The sequence below is a fragment of the Cervus canadensis genome, chromosome 2, assembly GCF_019320065.1.
Source record: "Cervus canadensis isolate Bull #8, Minnesota chromosome 2, ASM1932006v1, whole genome shotgun sequence".
Taxonomy (NCBI): domain Eukaryota; kingdom Metazoa; phylum Chordata; class Mammalia; order Artiodactyla; family Cervidae; genus Cervus; species Cervus canadensis.
In genome coordinates this window covers 41,022,771-41,045,641 of record NC_057387.1, presented here as the reverse complement: position 1 = coordinate 41,045,641, position 22,871 = coordinate 41,022,771, and the positions used below count along the sequence as shown (strand labels likewise).

The 22,871-nt window shown below is 38.3% G+C and overlaps 1 protein-coding gene across 6 annotated transcripts in view; it reads left to right on the top strand.

Moving 5' to 3' along the window:
- CDC14A (cell division cycle 14A) overlaps positions 1-22,871 on the top strand; it is a 179,831-nt gene that overhangs the window by 121,110 nt on the left and 35,850 nt on the right. For all 6 annotated transcript variants that reach the window (XM_043460526.1, XM_043460527.1, XM_043460524.1 and 3 more), the window contains 2 exons: positions 2,359-2,497; positions 17,449-17,608. In XM_043460526.1, the coding sequence (XP_043316461.1) occupies positions 2,359-2,497; positions 17,449-17,608 (299 nt within the window). The remainder of the gene's footprint in view (positions 1-2,358; positions 2,498-17,448; positions 17,609-22,871) is intronic.

The window sequence follows — 22,871 nt, the reverse complement described above, 5'->3', positions numbered from 1 at the left end:
ATCATGTCAATTTCTTTGTCCCCAAATATATGGTGGTTTTATTTAGGGCGTTTTGTTGGTTAAAGGAAAAATCAGATATTTATATGATAATAGCTGTATGTTTATTATTAATAGTTGATAATATCATGAATTCCTAAATGAGCTGAATTTTGCTCGTTAGAGCCTCATCTACATATATTTGAGGAATAATAGCACATATATGCACAAGGTGTGACCTAATCAGTGTGCAGATGGAGCGCTGTGCTTCTGAATCTGGAGAATCCTGAATACCTCAGCATCCGTAGTGTCTTCAGCCCACAATTGATAACCTGCCTTCCCTAAGTACAGGCTCCTCCACTTGACTCCGAGGTGCCCCTTAATCTGGCCCCTCCATACCCATCTGGCCTTATTTTCCACTCAACACACACTGACACATTCTCCAGGCCATCTGGCTTTCACTCATTGGACCCTTTGCTGAAATTGTCTGCAACCTTCCTATACTTTAGAGTCAGCTGAAGTCCTTGTCATCAATGACACATTCTTTGAAGACACCAGCAACTCACACAGTCCCTTTCTGTGAGAGCCTAGCTTCAGTTTAAACTTAACTTCTTCACTTGTTGGTTATTATTCTTGTGTCTACAACTATTTGATAAAGTATTGTGGTCAAAAATTATATCCTCTACTTGCTTATCTTCTTAATCTCTGAGCAAAGCCCTGACATGGGTAGCTGGTAGACAATCAGTCAATAAACATTTGACCAGCTGAATCAAATGTTTGAAAATAAAAGACAGAGCCACTGTGTCATTCTATAGGAAAAAAAGTATATGATAGCAAGAGATTAAGTAGTGGAAAAATAACTCAGCATAGTGCCTTACTCATAAGTGGTACTTAAATAAAAGTTTATAGTGCTGAGTTTAACTCCAAGAAGCCAGATATGGAAAGATTTAGAAAATGCTTATAAATAAGCATTAGTGGCTCAGTGCTGTATATCTCAAGAGAGCAGGCATCCTGCTTGTCTTCATGTTTCTGGCCCCAGCATCTGTCAGTGTCTCATACTCAGCGTTCTTAGTATTTGTAGAATGGAGTGACTGAGCAGATGAGCCAAAAGTGGAAAGAACTCTGGGATGACAGCAGAATCCCCAGGGAATTTTAGTCCCAAATTCCACAGTCATTTGTTATGCTAATATGAGTGAATTAATTAGAATCTTGGGCCTCAGTTCTAATGTATAAACAGCAAGTCACCGTATTTTGAAAACTTTTTTAGTTTGATCAAATTTTTGAGTATTTTGGGGAAGGGGGAAGCCAGTGTAGATTTAAAAGAATTGTTTAAAATGTAAAGTCCTATCACTTTTGTTTCTCTGGAGAGAGGAAAAAAATAGCACAATTTGTGAAAACACTTTGAAGAATGTTTTGATCATGATAGTAACCAGTACTTCTTTGACAATAATTTCTAATTTTATTGATTTCTCCTACATAACAGAAATTGGGTTTGGCATAAGGAAAATAGCGTGACACAAAAGTTTTTGAAAAATGCCAGAGCCTCAGGAAATGAAACTTGAGCACTTCTGTTGACTTGGTTCTTTCTCAGTGGACTGTATGTCCTCACTAGGGCGGTGACCACGTGTGTTTTATTCATCACCTTATCCCCAGCTTCTAGCACAACACCTGGCAGGTAGTAGCTGCTCCATCAGTGCGTGCTGGCTGAGGAAGTAATGAAATCCTGGTCTCTGAAAGAGTTACATAGAAGTTAGGACAACCTAATGGAAATAGTATTGAAACAGTCCTGGGCTAGGCAGCTGATGAGGTCAGATGATGCTTATGGTGTTGTCCTATTTGATTCTAGAATTCCTTATTCTACAGTAAATTTTTAAAAAAACCTCACCATTTAAATAGGTTTAAAAAATGACCATGATAATATAATCAGTTACACTTACTGGCTCAGCATCGCATATACACAGACTGTTAACTGAAGGTTCATCTCAGCCTGGACTGGAGCTAAGGAGTGGGAGCATGGAGGCACGCCTGACAGCTGATATTTTGCAAGTGCTCGTCTGGAACCAGCATTGCCTTAACAATGTTCACAAAGGCAGTCATTCTCAAAGGTCCCTGGGAGTTGAACTGTCCATAATTTTCAAGACCCTTGCTCTTATATATATATATTCCATATGTTTATTTTGATCATATGATCTGTGTTTTTTCTTGAGTTAGAATTATTATTTAGCCCATGATCATGTAAAAAGCATTACATTATTGCCGGGGTTTAAACACCTTGCCTTGTATTTCAAACCATAGCAATTTCTGGACATGGTATGATTTCAGTATGTTTGTGGATGTATTTGCTGAATTTTGTATTTCTTGTTCTTTTCCCCTCTCCTACAGCTGGTCTTGGAAGAACGGGGACCTTGATAGCCTGTTATGTCATGAAGCACTACAGGTTTACACATGCAGAAATAATTGCTTGGATCAGAATCTGCCGGCCCGGCTCTATTATAGGACCCCAGCAACACTTCCTGGAAGAGTAAGTATATTGTCTCCATTATTACATGGTGTCCTTGTTCTTGATTATTTCTGCCTCTTGTTGCCCAGTTGTGGACCCTGTCAAGCCCGTGGCTGTGAAGTGGCTGCATTGTTAGAGAAGGCTGAGCCTTAGTCTAATGGAACATTGTTGATTTGACAGCTAATGCATTCTAACTTTGTACCTTTTATATCTCTTAGATCAAGTGAGAGTGAGAAGAAAATCACAGAGCTAGCTCTGCCTACCTCTTTTCTGTCATTTTTTATGTGTGATCTGGCTACAGTGCAATTTTCTTATATCATCCCACTTGGCACTTTTCATTCTTTTGTTTGCACGTCTAAAAGCAGAATGAGAAAAAAAACACGACTAAGGTCAGTCAGTGATTTCAGCGACATTACTGCTCCCCTGACAACTGACTACACTGTTCATGTAGCTGCAACTTATGAGTAACCAAGGAGGAAAGGAAGAGAACTGGGATTTAGTCCTGGCTGTACCACTAACTAGCTTTATGACCATCATTTAGAAGAATACTTATAAATTTCTCCTTTCATTTGTTCACTCATTCATTAACTATTTGTCAAACCCCAGCCTGCAAGGAGAAGTTTAACCTGTATGGGTACACCCCTTTCTAGTTTCCCTTTACAATTTCAGAAATTACTGTTAATTTACCCATTAATAAAATGAGATAAAATTAGCATGAGCTAATTTAGGTCCAACTCTAATATATTATCAATTCATGTCTTATACTGAAATTTCATTTTTCTTTTTCTAGGATGGATTTATTTGCAATAGCATTCTTTTTTAGATAATTTCTTTCCCATTTAAATCATTTTGTGTTGCTGAAAAACAAATGATCATGAATTGCATAGAAATATGCTGTAAGTAAGCTACAAGCATTCAAATGGTTAAAAGAATTTGAGCTGGCTGAGGAGTTACCTAAGTTGCCAATCCCAGAGGGAATAAGTGACAGGAAAATAAATGCTGAAACATGTGCAGTTATACCTTAGACTAAAAGAACGAGGTGGAAGTGTAATGAAGACACAGGGGAAAAATACTCAAAAATAGGACCATTAAGAAGACAATTTCTAGGTTGAATATCGTGTGAGATATTAATACAAATAAAAGAATCGTATTCTTTTAGAGTTTTCTTTTTGTCAGATTCCCTGCCCGTGATTTCCACTATTTTGCCTTATGTGTGCCTATAGCAGGGGACTTGGTGCTATATATCTGCCAGGGGCTTGTACTAATTACTTACTAAAGTTGAATAAATGGCCTTACAGTTAGAATACAAGAGACATTCCTAAACCAGGGTCTTTAGGCCATCTTAAAATCATCGTTTGGGAAAAAAAAAAAATCATCGTTTGGAAGACACAGTTGAGTGCGTTAGTGACATTCACTTACTCAGCAGACACCTGTTAGGTGCACACTCTCACTAGGCAGTGCTCCTGATTCTGAGGATGCAGCAGTGAAGGCGACAGGCGAGGTCCCTTCCTCCCGGGGTGCTGGTGTTTCTCGTGGAAGGAGCGCACAATATACAAGTTTTAAGTTTGGTTTCCAAGTGGCTCAGTGGTAAAGAATCTGCCTGCCAATGCAGGAGACTCGAGTTTGATCTCTGGGTCGGGAAGATCCCCTGGAGGAGGAAATGGCAACCCACTCCAGTATTCTTGCCTGGAAGATCCCATGGACAGAGGAGCCTGGCAGGCTACAGTCCACAGGGTCGCAAAGAGTCAGACACAGCTTGGTGACTAAACAACAACAATGTGAGCTGCATCTATTTTTTGAATGTAGAGCAGGATGGTCATGATGTGCTATTATTTGTTCCTATGACTGGATCTGATATGCCAGTGTTTATTAGCATATTAAGATTTCTGTGGCTGTACTTATGAAGGACAATTGGTGTGTGATTTTCTTTTCTGTGTAATAATACTTTGCTTAAGTTTTGGTATCGGGGTTGTGCTTTCTTTGTAAAACAAGTTGTGAAGCACTTCCTTCCTTCTCTGTTTTATACAAAGAATCTATGTATAAAATAATATTATTAGATTTGAGGGGGTGGGATGGAAATGAGAGGGTCATTGGGAAATAAGGGCCTGCTTGATATTGGATGGTCTGGAAGGGTTGATCGTAAACCAGGATGTGAGCCGTGATGGGTTTGGTTCTGAAAAGCTTTTCGAGCTGGATGGGTCATCAGTAGAGGCCTGAGTGTATGAGCCGTCTGATGACTTTCTGCCCAGCAGTCTATAGGGTCTGGTGGCCAAGGGAATGAGGAAGGTTCTCTACTGGGCTGCTTGCTTAGGTGGGTAGGAGGGGAGCATGAGGTACTTGGGTAATCTCTGCTGCTCTGCAGGGCAGGGTTGTGGTCCCCTGGGGAAGGGGAGGTGCTGGGCCCCAGGGAGCCTGGGGGGTTAGTTGGCCAGACACTTGTGTTCAGTGCATCCCCTGACTGTTTCTAACATCCTGCCGGGAAAGCTTATTTAACATACCTTTCTCCAGGCATTCTGTACACAACCTCAGGCCTTTTCCTAAGCTACATTTGATGGCAGTATCAGTTTTTCTCTTACCTTTCTCATGTTGCTTGTATTAGTTGATAAAATTTACTTCCTCTATCATGTATAAATCATTAGAAGTGAGGGAAAGAGTTCGTTTATGGTTCTACTTTCTTTTAACAAGTTTCTCTACGTTCCTAATGATGGAAGTTTAAAATAATTTTCCATTCTGAACATGACTGTTATAATTTTCTGTTGATTTTAAGTTTTTTTCCAGTGGCTTTTAACATATCTGTCCATGTCATCCTTGACCCAGTTTACAGAGGTCCCTCCTTTCTTCCCTCATTTCCTTTATTCCTTTCTTCCTGCAACAACTGTTGATAATTGTTGAAAGCCAGTGTTTGGCAGTGTTCTTTGCACTTGGGATGTTGCAGTGAAAGAGTAATTTCTGACATATGGAGATGGAAGAAAAAGAATGAGAGGGAGGGGAGGAAGAAGAAGGCGGTGGTAGGGGCAGGGGGAAGTTGATTGGTTGTGTGGTTAATAAACAAATGTATCAATTATATGGGCTTTCCAGGTGGTGCTAGTGGTAAAGAATCTACCTGCCAATGCAGGAGATGCAGGAGACCCAGGTTCCATCCCTGGGTGGGGCATGGCAACCTCCATCCTGGAGGAGGGCATGGCAACCCACTCCAGTATTCTTGCCTGTGAAATTCCGTGGGTAGAGGAGCCTGGCAGGCTACAGTCCATGGGGCCACAAAGGGTCAGACACAACTGAGCGATTATAGTTTCTCTGACCATGATCGGTGTGATACAGAAAAATGAAGCACAGAAGAATAGCCAAAAGCAGAGAAGGCAGTTTTAAATAATGTGGTAGTGGTGGGATGCATTGAAGGCTTTTGAGCAAATGCCTCAAAGAGTAAATGGTGGATGCTCTCGAGAAGAGGGTTTCCCTCCAAGGGAACAGCTGCTGAGGCTCTGAGCTGGACTGTTCCACAGGCCACCATGGCTTATGGGGCAAGGAGGAAGAGGTCAGAATACACATTCTGCTAGGCCTTTGTAGGAGTCTGACTTTTCTTTGGGTGAGATGAAAAGTCATCAGAGGGGAACCTCCCTGGTAAAGAATTGGGCTTGCGAAGCAGGGGATGCAGGTTTGATCCCTGGTTGGAAAACTACATGCAGCAGAGCGACTAAGCCCACACACCTCAAGCTAAGACTTGACACAAACAAGTAAATACTAAAAAAAAAAAAATCACCACCCTTAACCACTGTATTAAAAAAAAAGCAGAGGATTTTGAGCAGAGGAGTGATGCAATCTGACTACAACACGCACACAAACATACGGATACTTTTTTAATTAACAGTTTTACTTTGGGATAATTGTACATTAACATGCAGTTGTAAAAAATGACAGAAAACTCTTGTGTACCTTTTACCCATTTTCTCCTAGTACTACCATTTTGCAAAGCTCTAATATATCACAATGAGAATATTGACGTTGATACAGTTAAGATATATAGTTAACATTTCCATCCCTGCAAGAATCCCTCATGTTGCCTTTTTATAGCTACTCTCCCTTTCTTCCTGCCCACATCCCCTCCTTGACTCCTGACAACTGCCAATCTGTTCTTCCTTTATATGTTTTGTCATCTCAAGAATGTTATATATATGGAATCATAGAGCATGTAACCTTTTGGGCTTGGTGTTTTTTGCTCAGTATGATTCTCTGGAGATTCCTCCAGGTTGTTGCATGTATCAATAATTGTTCTTTTTAGTGGCTGAGAAGCATTCCAAGGAAGGAATGTACTATTGTTTGTTAACCACTTACCTGTTGAAGGACAGCTGAACTGTTTCCAGTTTTTGGCTATTATGAATAAAGATGCTGTAAATTTTCATGTACAGTTTTGTTCAAATGTAAGTTTTCATTTCTCCTGGCTAAGTGCCCAAGAGTGCAGTTACTGGACTGTATGGTACCTGTTTACTTTTATAAGAAACTTGTCAAACTGTTTTCCAGTTTGGCTGTATCATTTTGTATTTTCACCAGCAGTGTTTGAATGAATGAATTTCTTTTCATATTTTCGAGCATTTTCTTTTAGCCGTTCTGCTAGCTGTGTAATAATTTATCATTTCTCAGTTTGCATTAAAATTGTAATCATCAGTAATAATGAACAACTTTCCATGTACTTATTTGCCATCTTTATAATGTTTTGGCAAAGCATTTGTTCAGATCTACCTATTCTTTATTTGTTTTCTTATTGTTGAGTTTTGATAATTCTTTAATGTTCTAGGTACTAGTCCTTTGTCTTACAAATGGTTTACAGATATTTTCTCTCAGTCTGTAACTTGTCTTTCATCTTCTAAATAGGATCTTTCACAGAGTAAAAGTTAAATTTTGATGAAGTCCAATTTATCAGTTTTCCTTTTTTTAGCTCATGCTATTAGTACCAAATCTAGGATCTCTTTGATTAGTCACAGGTCCCCTTAAGTTTGTGACTCATTTTGAGTTAATTTTTGTGTAAGCTGTGAGACTTAGGTCAAGGTTCATTGTTTTTTTTGTTTTTTTTTTTTTGCCCATGGATTTCCAGTTGTTCTGGTACCATTTGTTGCAAAGGTTCCTTTTTCTCCATTAAATTGCTTTTACATCTCTGTTAAAAATTTGTTGTTGTTCAGTCGTAAGTCATGTCCGAATCTTTGCGATCCCATGACTGCAGCACACCAGGCTTCCCTGTCCTTCACCATCTCCTGGAGCATGTGCAAACTCATGTCCATTGAGTTGGTGATGCCATCCAGCCACTTCATCCTCTGTCACCCGCTTTTCTCCTCCTGCCCTCAATCTTTTCCAGCATCAGGATCTTCAAAAATTAGATAGGCATATTTGTATAGATCTGTTTCTCTGTTCTTTATTCTGTTCCACTGATATATGTGTCTATTCTTCCTCCACTACTACACTCTGTTGATACTGTACTTATGTAGAGACCCTTAACAGAAGAATGATTCCTCCCATTGTTCCTTCTTTAACAAAACTGTCTTAGCAATGCCAGTTCCTTTTCTTTTCCATATAAATTTTAGAATAATCTTGACCCTACCTATAAAAAAAATCATGTTGCAATTTTGATACAAATGTGTTAAATCTCTATATCAGTTTTGGGAGAATTGACATCTTTACTGTTGTTGAGTCTTTCAATCCATAAACCCAGTGTGTATTTATTTCTTCACTTATTACTTCATTTATTTCTATCTTCTTTGATTTCTTTCACCAGTATTGTTTAGCTTTCATCATATAAGTCCTATTTTGTTAGATTTACGCCTAAGTATTTAATTTTTTAAGTGATTATCAGTGATACCTTTTCTCATTTCAGATTCCATGTAATAATTGTTCATATGTAGAAGTACAGTTCATTTTCTATCTATATTTATTTTGTATCCTGAAATTTAAGAGAGAGAGAAGGAGAATACGTATGTGAATTCTTGGGGATTTTTTGCATAGACAAGTGTGTCATCTGCAAATAGGGAGAATTTTGTTTCCTTTCCAATCTCTCTGTCTTTTACTGCTTTTTCTTCCCTTGGTGCACCAGCTAGAAGTTGAATAATTGTGGTGAATGCAGACATCCTTCCCTTGCTCCCAGTCTTGATGGGGGAAACATTTAGGCATTCGTGATGAAATATTAATTGGAGGTTTATCAAGTTGAGGAAGTTCCTCTTTATTTCTATATTTCTGAGAGTTCTTATTATGAGTGAGTGTTGAATTTTGTCAAATGCTTTTTCTGCATTGATTGATAGGATCATGTGACTTTCTTCTTTAGCCTGTTAATATGGTGAATTATTTGTTTTTCTTGTTGTTGAATCATTTTTTTGTTGAACCTTTTTTTTTTTTTTTTAATATTGAATGAGCCTTGCATCTCTGGAATAAACCCCATTTGATCTTATAAGTGGAAACTTTGCAAATGTGATCAGGTAAAGGATCTCGAGGTGAAGAGATTATTCTGGATTATTCTGGTAGGTTGAGTGTAATCACAGGGACACAGGAGGAGTTGGACAAGAAGGTGGTGTGAGGATGGAAACAGAGATTAGATTGAAGCTGGAGGAAGGGACCATACACCAAGGAGTATGGGCAGCTACTGACGGCTGAAAAAGACAAGGAAACAGATTCTCCCTTCATAGATTCTAGAATGAACCAGCCCTGCCAACAATTTGACTTTGGCTCAGGTGGCACAGTGGTAAAGAATCCATCTGCCTGCCAGTGCAGGAGACAAAAGAGCTGAGGGTTTGATCCCTGGATCCGGAAGATCCCCTGGAGGAGGAAATGGCATGCACTCCATTATTCTTGCCTGGAGAATCCCATGGACGGAGGATGCTGTAGCCCATGGGGTCTCAAGGAGTTGGACATGACTGAGTATACCCATGCACATACACAGTGAAACTGATGATAGACTCCTGACATCCAGAACTGTGTGAAAGTAAACATGTTCTTCTGAGCCACTGAGCTGTGGTTATTTGTCAGAGCAGCTTTGTGCAGACAAGAAACTAATCCATCTGTGCACATTGTGTAAATTTGTGTAGATAGTAAATATGTGCAGTAAGGTACATAGATCCTAATGTGCACTCGTGTATTCCAGACTTCTCTTATTCATCATATTTCAGCTTTGGAGTATTTGATGTTGTTGAGCCCCATGATTGACATGTTATTTCAGGAAGATTGGGCTGCAGCAATGTATAAGATGAATTTAATGGAGGGAGATTAGAGTCAGAGAGAATAAAAAGGAGACTGCTAAAATCCAGCAGATGGGGACTTGTCGAAGGGGCTACAAGTTAGACTGAAGAGTTAGAGATGGGCACCAGAGCCTTTCAAGGAGATAAATCTCGAACTTTGAGGACTGACTAATGATATGAGAGATGAAGAGCTTTGAAGTCTGACTAATGGTATGAGAAATGAAGAGCGTGATGTCAATGATGACGCAAAAGCATGAATAAGTAACACATTCATTAAGGAAGAAAGAAGAGGATTAAAAAGTTTTCTGATAGGTTTTCGACTGTCAAAAATGACTGAACAAGTTAGAGGGATTGTATTCTTTCAGAAGTGAAAATTCCAATCAGTGCTTTTTAGGTAATGTTAATTCTAAATCTGTGACTTTATGAAAGCTGTTTTTCACATTCTTCTAGTCCTTGTACACCAAAATATGTCCAGGTGTTGGTTTCTATGCCGTTAAGGAACCTTCCTTTCATGTCACCGATGGTAAGAAAGATGTTTATTAGCATCCTTGTAGGCTGGTGAATTTATGTACTGGCAGATCAAGACATCTTTTTTGTTGTGGTCTGAAATTTTATATTTAAATTTTTCTAGGATATAAGTAAAGCTATTTGCAAAACAACCATCAAGTGTTTTTCTTCTACTAAAAGCTCATGTTCTTAAGCTAAAAATACTATTCTGCACCCAAAATATGTCTTCTACCAGATATCCTCAAAGTTCTTAAAATGCTGCACAAACATGACTCTTATTACTGTGCTAAGTCTAAACTCATCCTTCTCAGAGAGAACCTGTAGAATATAGATAGTATATAGATGGAATCAGGCTGCTTTTATGATTTAATGTTTGAATCTTTGCTGTCTGGTAGTCTGCTGACTTCTTTAATGGTCGTGATCCATTAAAACGTTCTTTCATTAGAAGGGGTCCTTGCAGGACAGGCATGCAATTCCCGTGGGGACTTTTAGCTCACAGAGATCTTTTACTTGTGGGTACTCATGTGATGTGGAGGAGGAAATGGCAACCCACTCCAGTATTCTCGCCTGAAGAATTCCATGGACAGAGGAGCCTGGCAGGCTACAGTCCACAGGGTCGCACAGAGTCAGACAAGACTGAAGCGACTTAGCATACGCGCATGCACCCATATGATGTATTGTTGTTTTTATGTTGTAATTTCCTCCCGAGACAGTAAGAATGCAGAGCTTAAATCTGGACCCTATCTTTGCACAGTAGAGCTTCCACTTTGAATGAAGTTATCTTTAAGGAATCAGTGTTGTGGTTGAACTTTTTTAGTCTTAGATCCATAAATCAGAATTTGACCTATTCCGTTTTATCATAGATACTGGGCTTCCCTGGTAGTACTAGTGGTAAATAACCTGCCTGCCAATACAGGAGACATAAGAGATGCAAGTTCAATCCCTGGGTCAGGAAGTTCCTCTGGAGGAGGGAATGGCAACCTAGTATTCTTGCCTGGAGAATCCCATGGACAGAGAAGCCTGGTGGACTACAGTTCATAGGGTTGCAAAGAATCAGACATGACTGAAATGACTGAGCACATCATAGATATTTTCATTAACTTCCAGTAAAGTTGGGTATTTTTTCACATTGTGATTTAGTTATAAGCCTTCAGTTGTCTGCAGTACTTCTCAGATACTAAGGTCTCCAACATTCATTTGGGGATCTTGGGAAATGCGGTTTCTGGTTCAGGATATTTGGGGTGGGACTTGAGATTCTATCTTTCTAACAAGCTCTCAGGGAATGCGATGCTGCTGGTCAACCAGCCACATTGTATAACAAGGGTTTGTGGCTCATTTTTACTTGTAGCTTATGCAATATTTAGTTTGGTGTTTATGGCATTTGGTGAGTTTCACAACTGGATTGAGCCACTGAATTTCACAACTGGATTGAGCAACAAAAGAAATGAATAGTTCAACCATTGTTTTTCATTTCAGGAAATTACCAAAAATAAGATGAAGAAAACCTATCCAGAAAAATGGAAAAATGCTTTAAAATGTCTAGCAATAACAGCTTGAATTTTAAATTATAATTTATTTATAGTATTTTTTAAAGATACATGGACTAGCTCCAGTAATATGGATTAAATTTTTTATTAATTTCTTTTGAAGATTTGAGAACTTATCTTTCCTAAAATACAGAACTTAAAATCTGAAATATTGTGAACAAAAGAATTTAAAATAATAATAGGAAATAATGTGATTTGTTTATTAAAATAACAAGCACATTGCATAGACTTGAGTTTGTACTATTTATTTGACAGTCACATTTTTTGCAGTAACACTTGATTATGTTGCTTTTCAATATTTACTGCTATATCACTTGATCTATTTATTGGCTCTGAGCTGGCATTGTATCTACTGGATAACAAAAGTAAAATTCTAACACGGATCTAAGTAAAAAGGATAAGGGCTTCCCAGGTGGCCATTGCAGGAGATACAAGAGACATGGGTTTGATCTCTGGGTCAGGAAGATCCCCTGGAGTAGGAAATGGCAGTCTACTCCAGTGTTCTTATCTAGAAAATTCCATGGACAGAGGAGCCTGGTGGGCTACAGTCCATGGGGTCTCGAAGAGTCAGACATGACTGAGAGATTGAGCACGTACATACACACACACACACACATACACAAAGGATAAGGTTAAAAACGAATTTTTGGCAATGGTGGCATTAGAAATTTGTCTTGAAATACTCCTGTCAGTTACTGAAGATAGAAGATGGAATGATTTTTGTTTTGTCTCCTGTGTAAAAGAGTTAAAGTTGGGGAAAAAATGTAAACCATAAAACATTAAGTTTACCTACAAAGTTTGTATTTTGATATGTTACCAGCGATCTAGTTCCTAATTGTGAGGTTCTATCCCTAAATGTGAATTAGCTAGTGAATTGAATCTTTTTGGGGATTCCCTAAGTCATTTTCCCCCTCTCCTTTTGTATTTCAGAAGTAAGAACTTTCCCCATTCCCTCATAAATTCTTCCTAAACCCTATTAAATCTTCCCTTCATACAAGATAAGAGTAGAACTTCTTGATTACCTATCTCGTTCCCACCTACTGAGTCTTGGGTACTGCTCTCTAGTCTGTCTTCCTTTGATATCAAGTTAGCCCGTTTCATTAGCCCAGTTCTCTAAACCAGGAACTGCTTGTTACCATAATAACAGAGCAGTTAGTGGAGTAGGCACAGGGAAGGCTGGGGCTCAAGTCACAGCTGGAGGAGGCCCAAGTCGAGCTAGAGAGTTGGTTGAGTTTCTATATGAAATGACTAAATGGTGGCTTTGGATGGACACTGAGGTCAGGGCTAGGTCATACTAGGGAAATATGTGTTGAGGATGGAAGAAGTGATAAAGAGGAAGAGTTATGGTGTGGAGATGGGGTTAAGTTGCAGTCAGGGAAGTTTGGGAGAAGAGGTCAGCTACAAACAGAAGTTGCACAACAATGGCTGCCACTGTGCTCTGAATTCAAAACCAGAAGTATCTACAAGGCAACTGAAAGCAGATTTTTTTCCTTAAAGACTTGTGAAGGTTTTATGTCATAATTAACTATGAATTGGCTTGTAATAAGTCTGAATTAATTCTTTTTCTTATGTCCCAAGCTTGGCTGGCCCAAACCTGAATAACCCAGGGCCAAGACGTGGCCAAAACTAATGACCCCAGTGCTGGCTACTTTTCCCAAGACTGTTCAAAGACACTTCAAAGCACAAGTTCTTTTTTAGCAGAGGGTCAATTATATCATGCTCTCTCAGAAAATGCACTATTTTACTGGAGGATTTACTTTGAGTTGTTACATTAGCTTCTTAGGATTTGATTTTTAAATGCTAACTACTTAAAAATACATGTTTTACTTCTTCTATTTGAGATGAGGCTTTTAAGGAGTAATAGATACCACAATAAAAGCTAGCGTGGTTTCCACTGTCAGTATAAAAGGTATTTGCGTGAAGTGCTGCTTTTTCTTAAGGAGCACTTGAGTATCGCATCGCTTAGCAACACACAAATCCGCTTTGACACCTTATTCATCTGTATTTTCAAGTTCAGATCAAGTCTTTCCACTGATGGTACAGATTGAGTCTTTTAAACTGAGCAAGTGAAAGGTGTCACTTTGTCATTTTCATCTTTAAGTTGGCAGCAGCAGCAGAGTTTTCACTTTATAACACTTCAGAATTAGAATTTTTTTCAATTTATCCCCTTGGGCCTTCCAGCTTCTTGCCTTCCTTCCTGTCTCTGTGTTTTTTTTTTACCCCAAGACCTTCTCAGGGCCTTCCCTTCAGTTTTGAGATCTAATGTGAATTTCTTAGTAAGGCGTGCAGAGCCCATTGTGAGCTGGTTCTCACCTCCCCTCCTCTCCTGTGAAGGAGGGGGCCTTCAGTCAAGTCAAACAACCCAGTTTTCCGTACGTACAGTCTTCTTTGCTATCATTGTTTCTTCAAGCCCATGTGGTTTTCTTTCCCAGGGGATACTCTTGCTAGCTAAGCCCTGCTCATCGTTCTAGATGCTTCTGGGTTCTCAGATAACTTGTGTCTGAGTCTTTCAGTTTGAGGCAGGGGCCCCTTCCCCTAGGCTCCTAAGCACATCGTGGTCATGGGGCTTTACCATGGGATTTCAGTTGTTTACTTTTCACATACTAAACTGGAAGTTTCTTGAGGGACAGGAATTCTGTCTTATCTGTATATTTCTATCCTTTCTGTGCATTTCATGTAGCTGATTTTTTCATTATCTGTGACAGGGCTAAGTCTTCTCTCCCTGTGAAGAAGCAGTTCTTTATTACTGGGGTTTTGACCAGAGGCCCAAGACCTCTACTATTTATGAATTTATTTTTTGAAGGATTTGTACAGTGCCAAGGACTTTGCTTTTGTTTACTGCTATTGGAAGGACATAATATTCAAGCATCATATAAAAGGTTATGCCGGATGTTAGTAGTAAGTGAGAAAAGTTTGGAGGAGTGAAAAATTAAAGCAAGAATTTTTGAAAATGCAAAGTATCAGGAAGGCTATTGTATGATTTTTTTTTTTTATTGTATGATTTTATGAAAATTTCCACAAAGGAAGAAAAAGTTAAGAGTTTGTTTTGAATACATATTTTTACAGCTGGTATAGAAGAATTAAATATGATTCAGTGGTTATGCCAGCCTCATCAGTTATGTATCCTAAGTTTAGGAAATAATCCTCGAAAGTTTGCTTCCAAGAAGCAAAAAAAAAAAAAAAATTTCCCATGGTAGAAGGTAGATATTGCCATACTCCCTAGCGAATTGATGTGTATAGATTCCTGGAAATTAAATTTTATTCATATATTTAAAAATTCACCAGATTTTTATTTTAAAATTTAATCTAGTTAGACACATGGTTTAACCTAGTTTTGATTTTAAAACAATATTAGGAATGATAAGTTACTATTATATATGGACAACATATTTTATATCTATACTAGCTAAGTATATCTAAATACTTACATCCATAAAGGCTGTCTCAGAAATTATATCTAAAGGCATTTTTTTCTCTCTTTTGCTTTATTTGAAAAATATTAAAAAGTGAACAAAAGGTAACAGAAAAATAAAACTTATTCTTTGAAAGTAGGGTGAAAAAGTGGAAGTGAGTCGCTCAGTCGTGTCTGACTCTTTGCAACTCCATGGACTATACAATCCTTGGAATTCTCCAGGCTAGAATACTGGAGTGGGTAGCCTTTCCCTTCTCCAGGGGATCTTCCCAACCCAGGGATCAAACCCAGGTTTCCCACATTGCAGGCGGATTCTTTACCAGTTGAGCCACAGGGGAAGACCAAGAATATTGGAATGGGTAGCCTATCCCTTCTCCAGTGAATCTTCCTGACCCAGGAATCAAACCAGGGTCTCCTGCATTGCAGGGGGATTCTTAACCAACTGCGCTATCAGGGAAGCCTTGAAAGTAGGGTGGGATATTATATTTAAATAAAGAATGCCCCCCCTCAACCGTTCAGTTGCACCCTATGCTGTTAAAATTTTGGCATTTCTTCTTCCCCTGACTTCTAAAGGTGCTCTTGTTAAGACAGTGTAGTAATGTACTGCTTGCTGTCTTTTCTGGTAACAACGTTAGGGGTTCCTTTTCAAACTTACTCTATCTTTGTTCTGCTTTGATCTATATTTTTATTTATTTTCAAATCTTTCTTTTTTAAACAAAGGCAAACAGCACACTGTTTTTTAAAAAAAGTCAAAAAGTATAGACATTATGAAGTGGAAAGCAAAGTTTCTTTTGTTACCATTCTTGAGGGTAACTCATTAATATTTTGGCATATAATCTTCCAAATAACTGTGAACTGTGAATTGTAACATTTTTCGCTTTTTTCCCCCCAAAAGACAGGATCACACTTTCCACACTCTGTCACTCAATTTTTCATTCACTAATGTCTTGTTTCATGACCACTCTCCCCTGTCACCACATGTAGGGCCATCCCAGGCTTTTTTGACTGTATAATATTTCACAGAATAGCTTTACTATAATTTAATAAACCTGTTGTCCACTATATGCCTCTATTATTTTACTCTTACAAATAATATTGTATCAAGCATGTTTATATCTTGTACACAAGTGAATATTTCAGTAGTATGATGCCTAGGTATGGATTTGCTTGGTTGGAGAGGTTACATATGTAAATTTTGCTGTAATTTAAAGGTTAACTTCTTCTTCAAGATTCTCAACAATTTTTAACCATAAACACTAACATTCTGATTTGGGAATAAACTTTGTTTAGAAGGAAAGATGGATTCCTTCGCTGAAGGCCCAATGAGACAGGACATTTCAGGGAGGGTTGTTTTCCTTTCATATTTTAACCTGAATTTCCTGTGATATGTGGAACCTTTGAGAGAAAGTATTACTGGGTTTTCCTGTTGCCTCAAGAAAGAACTCTGTATTCTTATTGGTGACATCTCCTTGATAATGTTATTATTTCTTTGCTTGTTGGTATTCCTTATGATGAACTATAATGTTTTTAGTTGAATTCTAATCTGTACAGTATGATATAGTATGGAACTATGGGGGTGTATGAAGGTGACCCCATCAATAAAAATAGTAGCCCAAAATTGTCATTTTGCTTACACATTTTAAATTATTTTCTTATAGCCTTGAAAATAGTTGTAAATATGCCCTGTTTGAATAAAGGGAAGCTTGTAGATGAATGTCAACTGCATTTTCTTTTTCCCAAAAGATAATCAATTTGAGGCTATAAACCTTATTTTTAGATCATAAGAGTGGGTTTGTAGTTATGTGTTCATGCCTTTTTATGATACCACGTACAATTAGGTGTGTGGTTAGTACTTTTTTAAGGTGATATCTCCATCTAACTTAAGTTCATTCACCTATGTCTTTGAGTCCATTTCACTCCAGCTATTTTCACAGATGTATCAAATTGCTATTTTAGAAATATATTACAGATTTCAAATTAATATTTAAAAGAGAAATTAGCTCTGTCTTTATTATTGTGGAAGTTGTTCTAAGCATCTAAGACCCTTAAAAGTCAACCCATGTAGGGCTGTACAGACATATATTGAAAGAAGGGTGTTTGTGTTTAATATAGAACTTTAATTTATTTTGTCATTCAGAAAGTGACTTTATTTTCTTTATTCCAAGACTTCATAATCTTTCTAGTCTGATTTGCAAATATCTATCTGCTATATCTTTTTGTCTATGAGATGTCATATTTCTGAAGAGATGATAGTCATTTATTTTAAAAATTATTATTTTTTTCTCCTTTTTACAGGAAACAGGCATCACTATGGGTCCAAGGAGACATTTTCCGATCCAAACTGAAAAATAGACCATCCAGTGAAGGAAATATTAATAAAATTCTTTCTAGCTTGGATGATATGTCTATTGGTGGAAACTTATCTAAAATACAAAACATGGAGAGATTTGGAGAGGTGAGTTTTTTTCTAGGAAGATTTTCCTATCTCCTTAAGACTGACATTCTGCATTTCTTCATTTTTCAATTGAACACACATAACATAGCCATATCTCTTCTCTAAATGATGACAGTACTAAATTTTTAGGTGTGGAGGCACTACCTATAAAGCAAGAATAAAAGCGAAGAAAGCAATTATCCTTACAAGAAAAAAAGCTGTAATTTAAGGAGTACAGTTATAAAGGAGTCTACTCTGGTTTGGAAACTACTTGCTAAAGCAAAATTGAAAAGCAGACTTTCTATTTGCAAATGGAAATAGATATTAATCAGAAAAATCTTAATGTGATAATTGGATAGTACATACCACAAATGATACATTGCAACCTCAAATACATGATTTCTAAAGTTAAGTCCAGAGTTGAAAGCATAACCAGGGGCAACTTTTTTTTTTTTTGAGACTCCAATAGAAGCAAATCACTTTAAACAGTTGACATACATAGTTTGATTCAATCAGTATAACTAGAGATTAGGTGAGTTAGGCAACATTATCTCTATGTTATAATAAGGAAACTGAATATTAGAGAAATTCTAATCTCAGTGTTAAAAACATAATTCGATCCAGGTCTATCTGATTTTAAATCTATTTTTTTCTATTATACCTCCTACCTCTGAATAAAAATGGTAGTGATTTACTAAGAATTAGGCTCATGGGCATTCTTGGAACTAAAAACAACCTGGAAATAATTTGTTCTAATTTCTTACCTTGTGTGGATCAGAAACCTGAGTTGCATAAAATTCCATACTTGCTCAAGGTTATAGAGTTTTTAAGTAGTGGGACCACCTTCAGAGCAGGTAGTCTAGCTGCTAGTTTAGCTTTTTCTACCACAATATGACTATGGGCTTCCCAGATGGCTCAGTGATAAAGAATCCACCTGCCCATGTAGGAGATGCGGGTTGGACCCCTGAGTCGGGAAGATCCCCTGGAGGAGGAAATGGCAACCCACTCCAGTACTCTTGCCTATAAAATTCCATGGACAGAGAAGCCTGGTGGGCTACCATCCATGGGGTCACAAAAAATCAGGCATAGCAGAGTGAGTATGTGCACATGCATCACAGTATTGACTAAGGCGAAGGTAAGCACCTGGTTTATATTTATTTTTATGTCCCTAAAGACACAGGAAAGCAATTAAAATGTTTAAGCAGCAAATGCAGATGTGCATTCTATTAGGCAGTGACAGGGGCCTCGACCAGGCTTAGCCCTCGAGGATGGAAAGAATGTATCATAGCTGTGTTAGGTCAGCAGTTGGCAACCCAAACAGTTTTGTTTTTTTCAAGAATCTGTTTGATTCAGGAAATCAAGCAGATTTCCTTTCACCAGGAAAGATAATGAGAGTGTTTGGAGATAGGGAGAGTGTTTTCTTCAAGAGGAAGGATGGAGACTGCTGCAGGAACTGAGTTTTCAACCCTGTGGTCTGTTCTCCAGGACAGTCACCAATGAAGTGGCTGAGTTTAGTGGTTTGACCAGGCGTAAATCTTTTTAGCCAAGGTCGCGTTGACATTCAGAGCCTTTGGAGACCTTTTCTTGTCTTTGTGTTATAGTTTGACCTTTTCAAAGCAAACAGAAAGGATATGGATGGTCATTTTAGTGAGATAATATAGCTAAACAAGAACACTCTGTTGTTCTGGTCAGCATTTCATCTTCAAGTTGAGTTTAAGTAAATAAGACTTTTGAGTTATGACTTCTGAAGAGGCACATGTGAAACCTGTCCGTCTATCTAAGAAATACATTTATCTTGCAGAAACATAATGCTTTTACTATTATAATCTGTATTAAATTGACATCTGATAGTTAGAACATTTGTTCTCATAGTTTTTTGGAACCCAGTTTGTTGAACTTGAGATCAGTGAACATTGATTTATCACTGAAAGGGTGATGAATGCAATATGATTGAAATTTAAAATATCAGTTTTAAATATGAACATATATTCAGATGTTGGTTGTTTTACCTCCTTCTTTTCAACACCCCTCAAATTAATTACTTTAGTTCTCATTCAGAAGTGCTATTATTTTTGAAATTAGAGGACAGAAATGAAAGGGTTCAGAAATACTAGGGAATGATGGTATGGTTAAGATTGTAGGCATGACATATCTATGGGTTTATAGTTAGCTGACCACTTTATAGTTAGCTGATGCTTTGTGTAAACACCTCTTATGATTCTCAATCTCTTTATTGCCATGCTTATCTGGTGCTGTCTCCATGAATGTGGGGAGTTAGTTTACTCAAGTGAGTGTATATGAGTTAGTGGTTTCTTTATCATTCTTGTAATTGGGAAAATACTTTAAGAATGCTGCAGAAGTTTTTATAACATGTTTCAAGTTCGATACCAACATTCAGGATAGAAGCCTGTGGAAACCCTGGGTGTATTTAGTTTATGTACAAAGAAATTGCAAAAGGCAGTAATCTTCTAAAATCCACTTTTTTAAAGTCAGATTGAAAGCAGAGATAGCAAATTATCTTTTGATTTCTAGGCCTACAGGAATTTTCCTGTGATTGGTTATTAGGAAGCTTAGGAAACTCTGTAGTTACCTGATTTGGAGAGCCTGAATGTGTAGTTTTCCAGTGCTTATAGGGTGAGTAAAAGGAAAATAAGCAAAAGTATCAACTGGAATGATTCAGGCCATACTAATGGAATAGGCTATGGTTTTAATGAATTCCCTTGGTCCACTCAGAGTTAGGAGAAACCTTTTAAAAACAGAGGTTTTACCTTCATTGAACCTGGCTGTTAGTACTGGCTAGGAGCAATGAAATATACTCAGTGGATATATGTGGGTCTGGAGTAGGCTCCCTGCTCCATGCCCCTGCCTTTGCATGGTCTTTTTCCTCATGGTCCTCACTCACCTTCCTTGCTGGGTGATATTCTTTATAAAGATGGAGGCGTCTATCTGCCTTCATCATAATTCTACTCCTAGCCCACAGGGACTTTGTAAATATTACCTGAATGAATAAAGACCGACAGTGTCACAGAAAACAAATAAGAATACAGACATGAAATTGGGAATAATGATTCAAGCTCTCCAAGGGTATCACATACTCAAATACAAAATCGTTCCAGTGATAAGTGCTCGTTTTGATCATCAGTGGCCTTAGGATCAGTTGTGCATTGGGCTTATAAAAAATGGCTTTAAGGGACTTCCCTGGAGGTCCAATGGTTAAGACTTCACCTTCCAATGCAAAGGGTGTGTGTTCAGTCCCTGGTTGGGGAGCTGATATCCCACATGCCTCCTAGCCAAAAAACTGAAACATAAAACAGAAATAATACTGTAACAAATTCAATAAAGACTTTTAAAAATGGTTTCAAGAAGATGAAATTTAATGCACCTTATTTAAAGTGCCAGGTATATAAGGAGTTAAATGAGCTTACAGGGCAACAACAATAGCAACCTAAACAGCGCCTGCTATATGCCTGAGTGTTCTAAGCACTTAACGTGGATTAAATTTAGTCCTTACAACAGGTGTATGAAATAGGCACCTTTACTAGGTCTGTTCTACAGATGACATAACTGAGGCAGAGGAAGCCACCTGCCCAACATCACAAAGTACAGAGTGGAGCTGTCATTTGAACCCAGGGACTCTGGCTCCAGAGTTAGCCCCCAACCCTGAGGCCTCTCACTGTACCCCGCTGCCTCTCCATGGGTTTCTCTGTGTGGCTCTAGTACATAACCTTAGCCAGCCTGTCCTCAGAAATTTCCCCTGGAATCACGATTGTTTCTATCCTTTTCTTTTCCTACTCCAGGGTGATAGTCCAGTATTAGCACATCAGTCAGTATATGCTCTTGACTTAGAGATATTAAGCAGATACAGGTGCTGCTGATGTGCGGCCGAGTTCACATAAATTGACAATCAGATAAATGAGAATGTGGTGCTTTAATTACCTCACTCAGTTACTATGATTTATAAATATCCCAGTGAACAGGGTATGTCTTAGAAATCTGTGAAATACAAATTGAATCTCTAAGGCCCTACCTTTAAGCACCTTTCTTTCCACTCGTAGGTCCACTGAGACATTCCAGGTCCAATCTGAGAGTTGCTGGGATCCACCAGAGGCTGTTAGTCAGGGGAGATTCCCCATTTGGGGAGCTCACCCTGGCTGTGCTGTTGAAGGGGTGCTGGGTCTGTGTGTGGCTAGAGGTGGAAGGTCACAAGGCAGTGGTCCAGGTGATAAGAGGTCTGAACCAGGGGCAGGAAAAAGGAGGGAAGATGAATTTGGGTTGTTTTTGGTCAGTCACCCAGTCATGTCTGACTCTTTGCGACCCCATGGATTGCAGCACGCCAGACTTTCCTGTCCTTCACCATCTCCTGGAGATTGCTCAAATTCATGTTCATTGTGTCGGTGACACCATCCAACCATCTTGTCCTCTGTTGTCCCCTTCTTCTGCCTTCAATCTTCCCCAGCATCAGGGATGAATTAGGGGGGCTCTGATAAATCCAAATTTTTTATTATCAGAAGCAACTTATGAAGATGACCTGTTTGCCTTTCCCCAACTTTTATATCTCATAGGTTTAACATCTGCGAGCTGAAAAGAATTTTAGAGATGACCCAGTCATTTTTCCTGGCCAAATCATTTAAATCTGCAAAAAATGCTATTTTCGTCTTTTTCTTTCAGTCCTTTGACTTCTATTTTTACTTGTTTCTATTTCAAACTCTCCTTTTATGTCATTTTTCTATTATAACTCTTCCATCTTATTCCATGGTGTGCTATATTTCATCTAAAAGATCTTTCCTTAATGGCTTACACGACGGCCTCCTTAGTAGCTTTCCCTGTTTTATTAGTATGTTAGTCAGTAATTTATCCAACTGAAATCTGTGAGCACAATTTATTTGATTTTGGTTTTCATCTTGTCTGTATATAGTGGACAAATGGTAGAATAAAGTACATCTTCATATTTTATGCTGTTATTTGATTCTTTAGCTAGACCATCACCTGTAAATAAGAATATCTTAAAAAATTTTTTTTGTATTAATTAATTTTTTATTGAAGGATAATTGCTTTACAGAATTTTGCTGTTTTCTGTCAAACCTCAACATGAATCAGCCATAGGTATATGTATATCCCCTCCCTCTTGAAGCTCCCTCCCATCTCCCTCCCCACCCCACCCCTCTAGGCTGATACAGAGCCCCTGCTTGAGTTTCCTGAGCCATACAGCAAATTCCTGTTGGCTATCTATTTTACATATGGTAATGTGAGTTTCCATGTTACTCTTTCCATGTATCTCATCCTC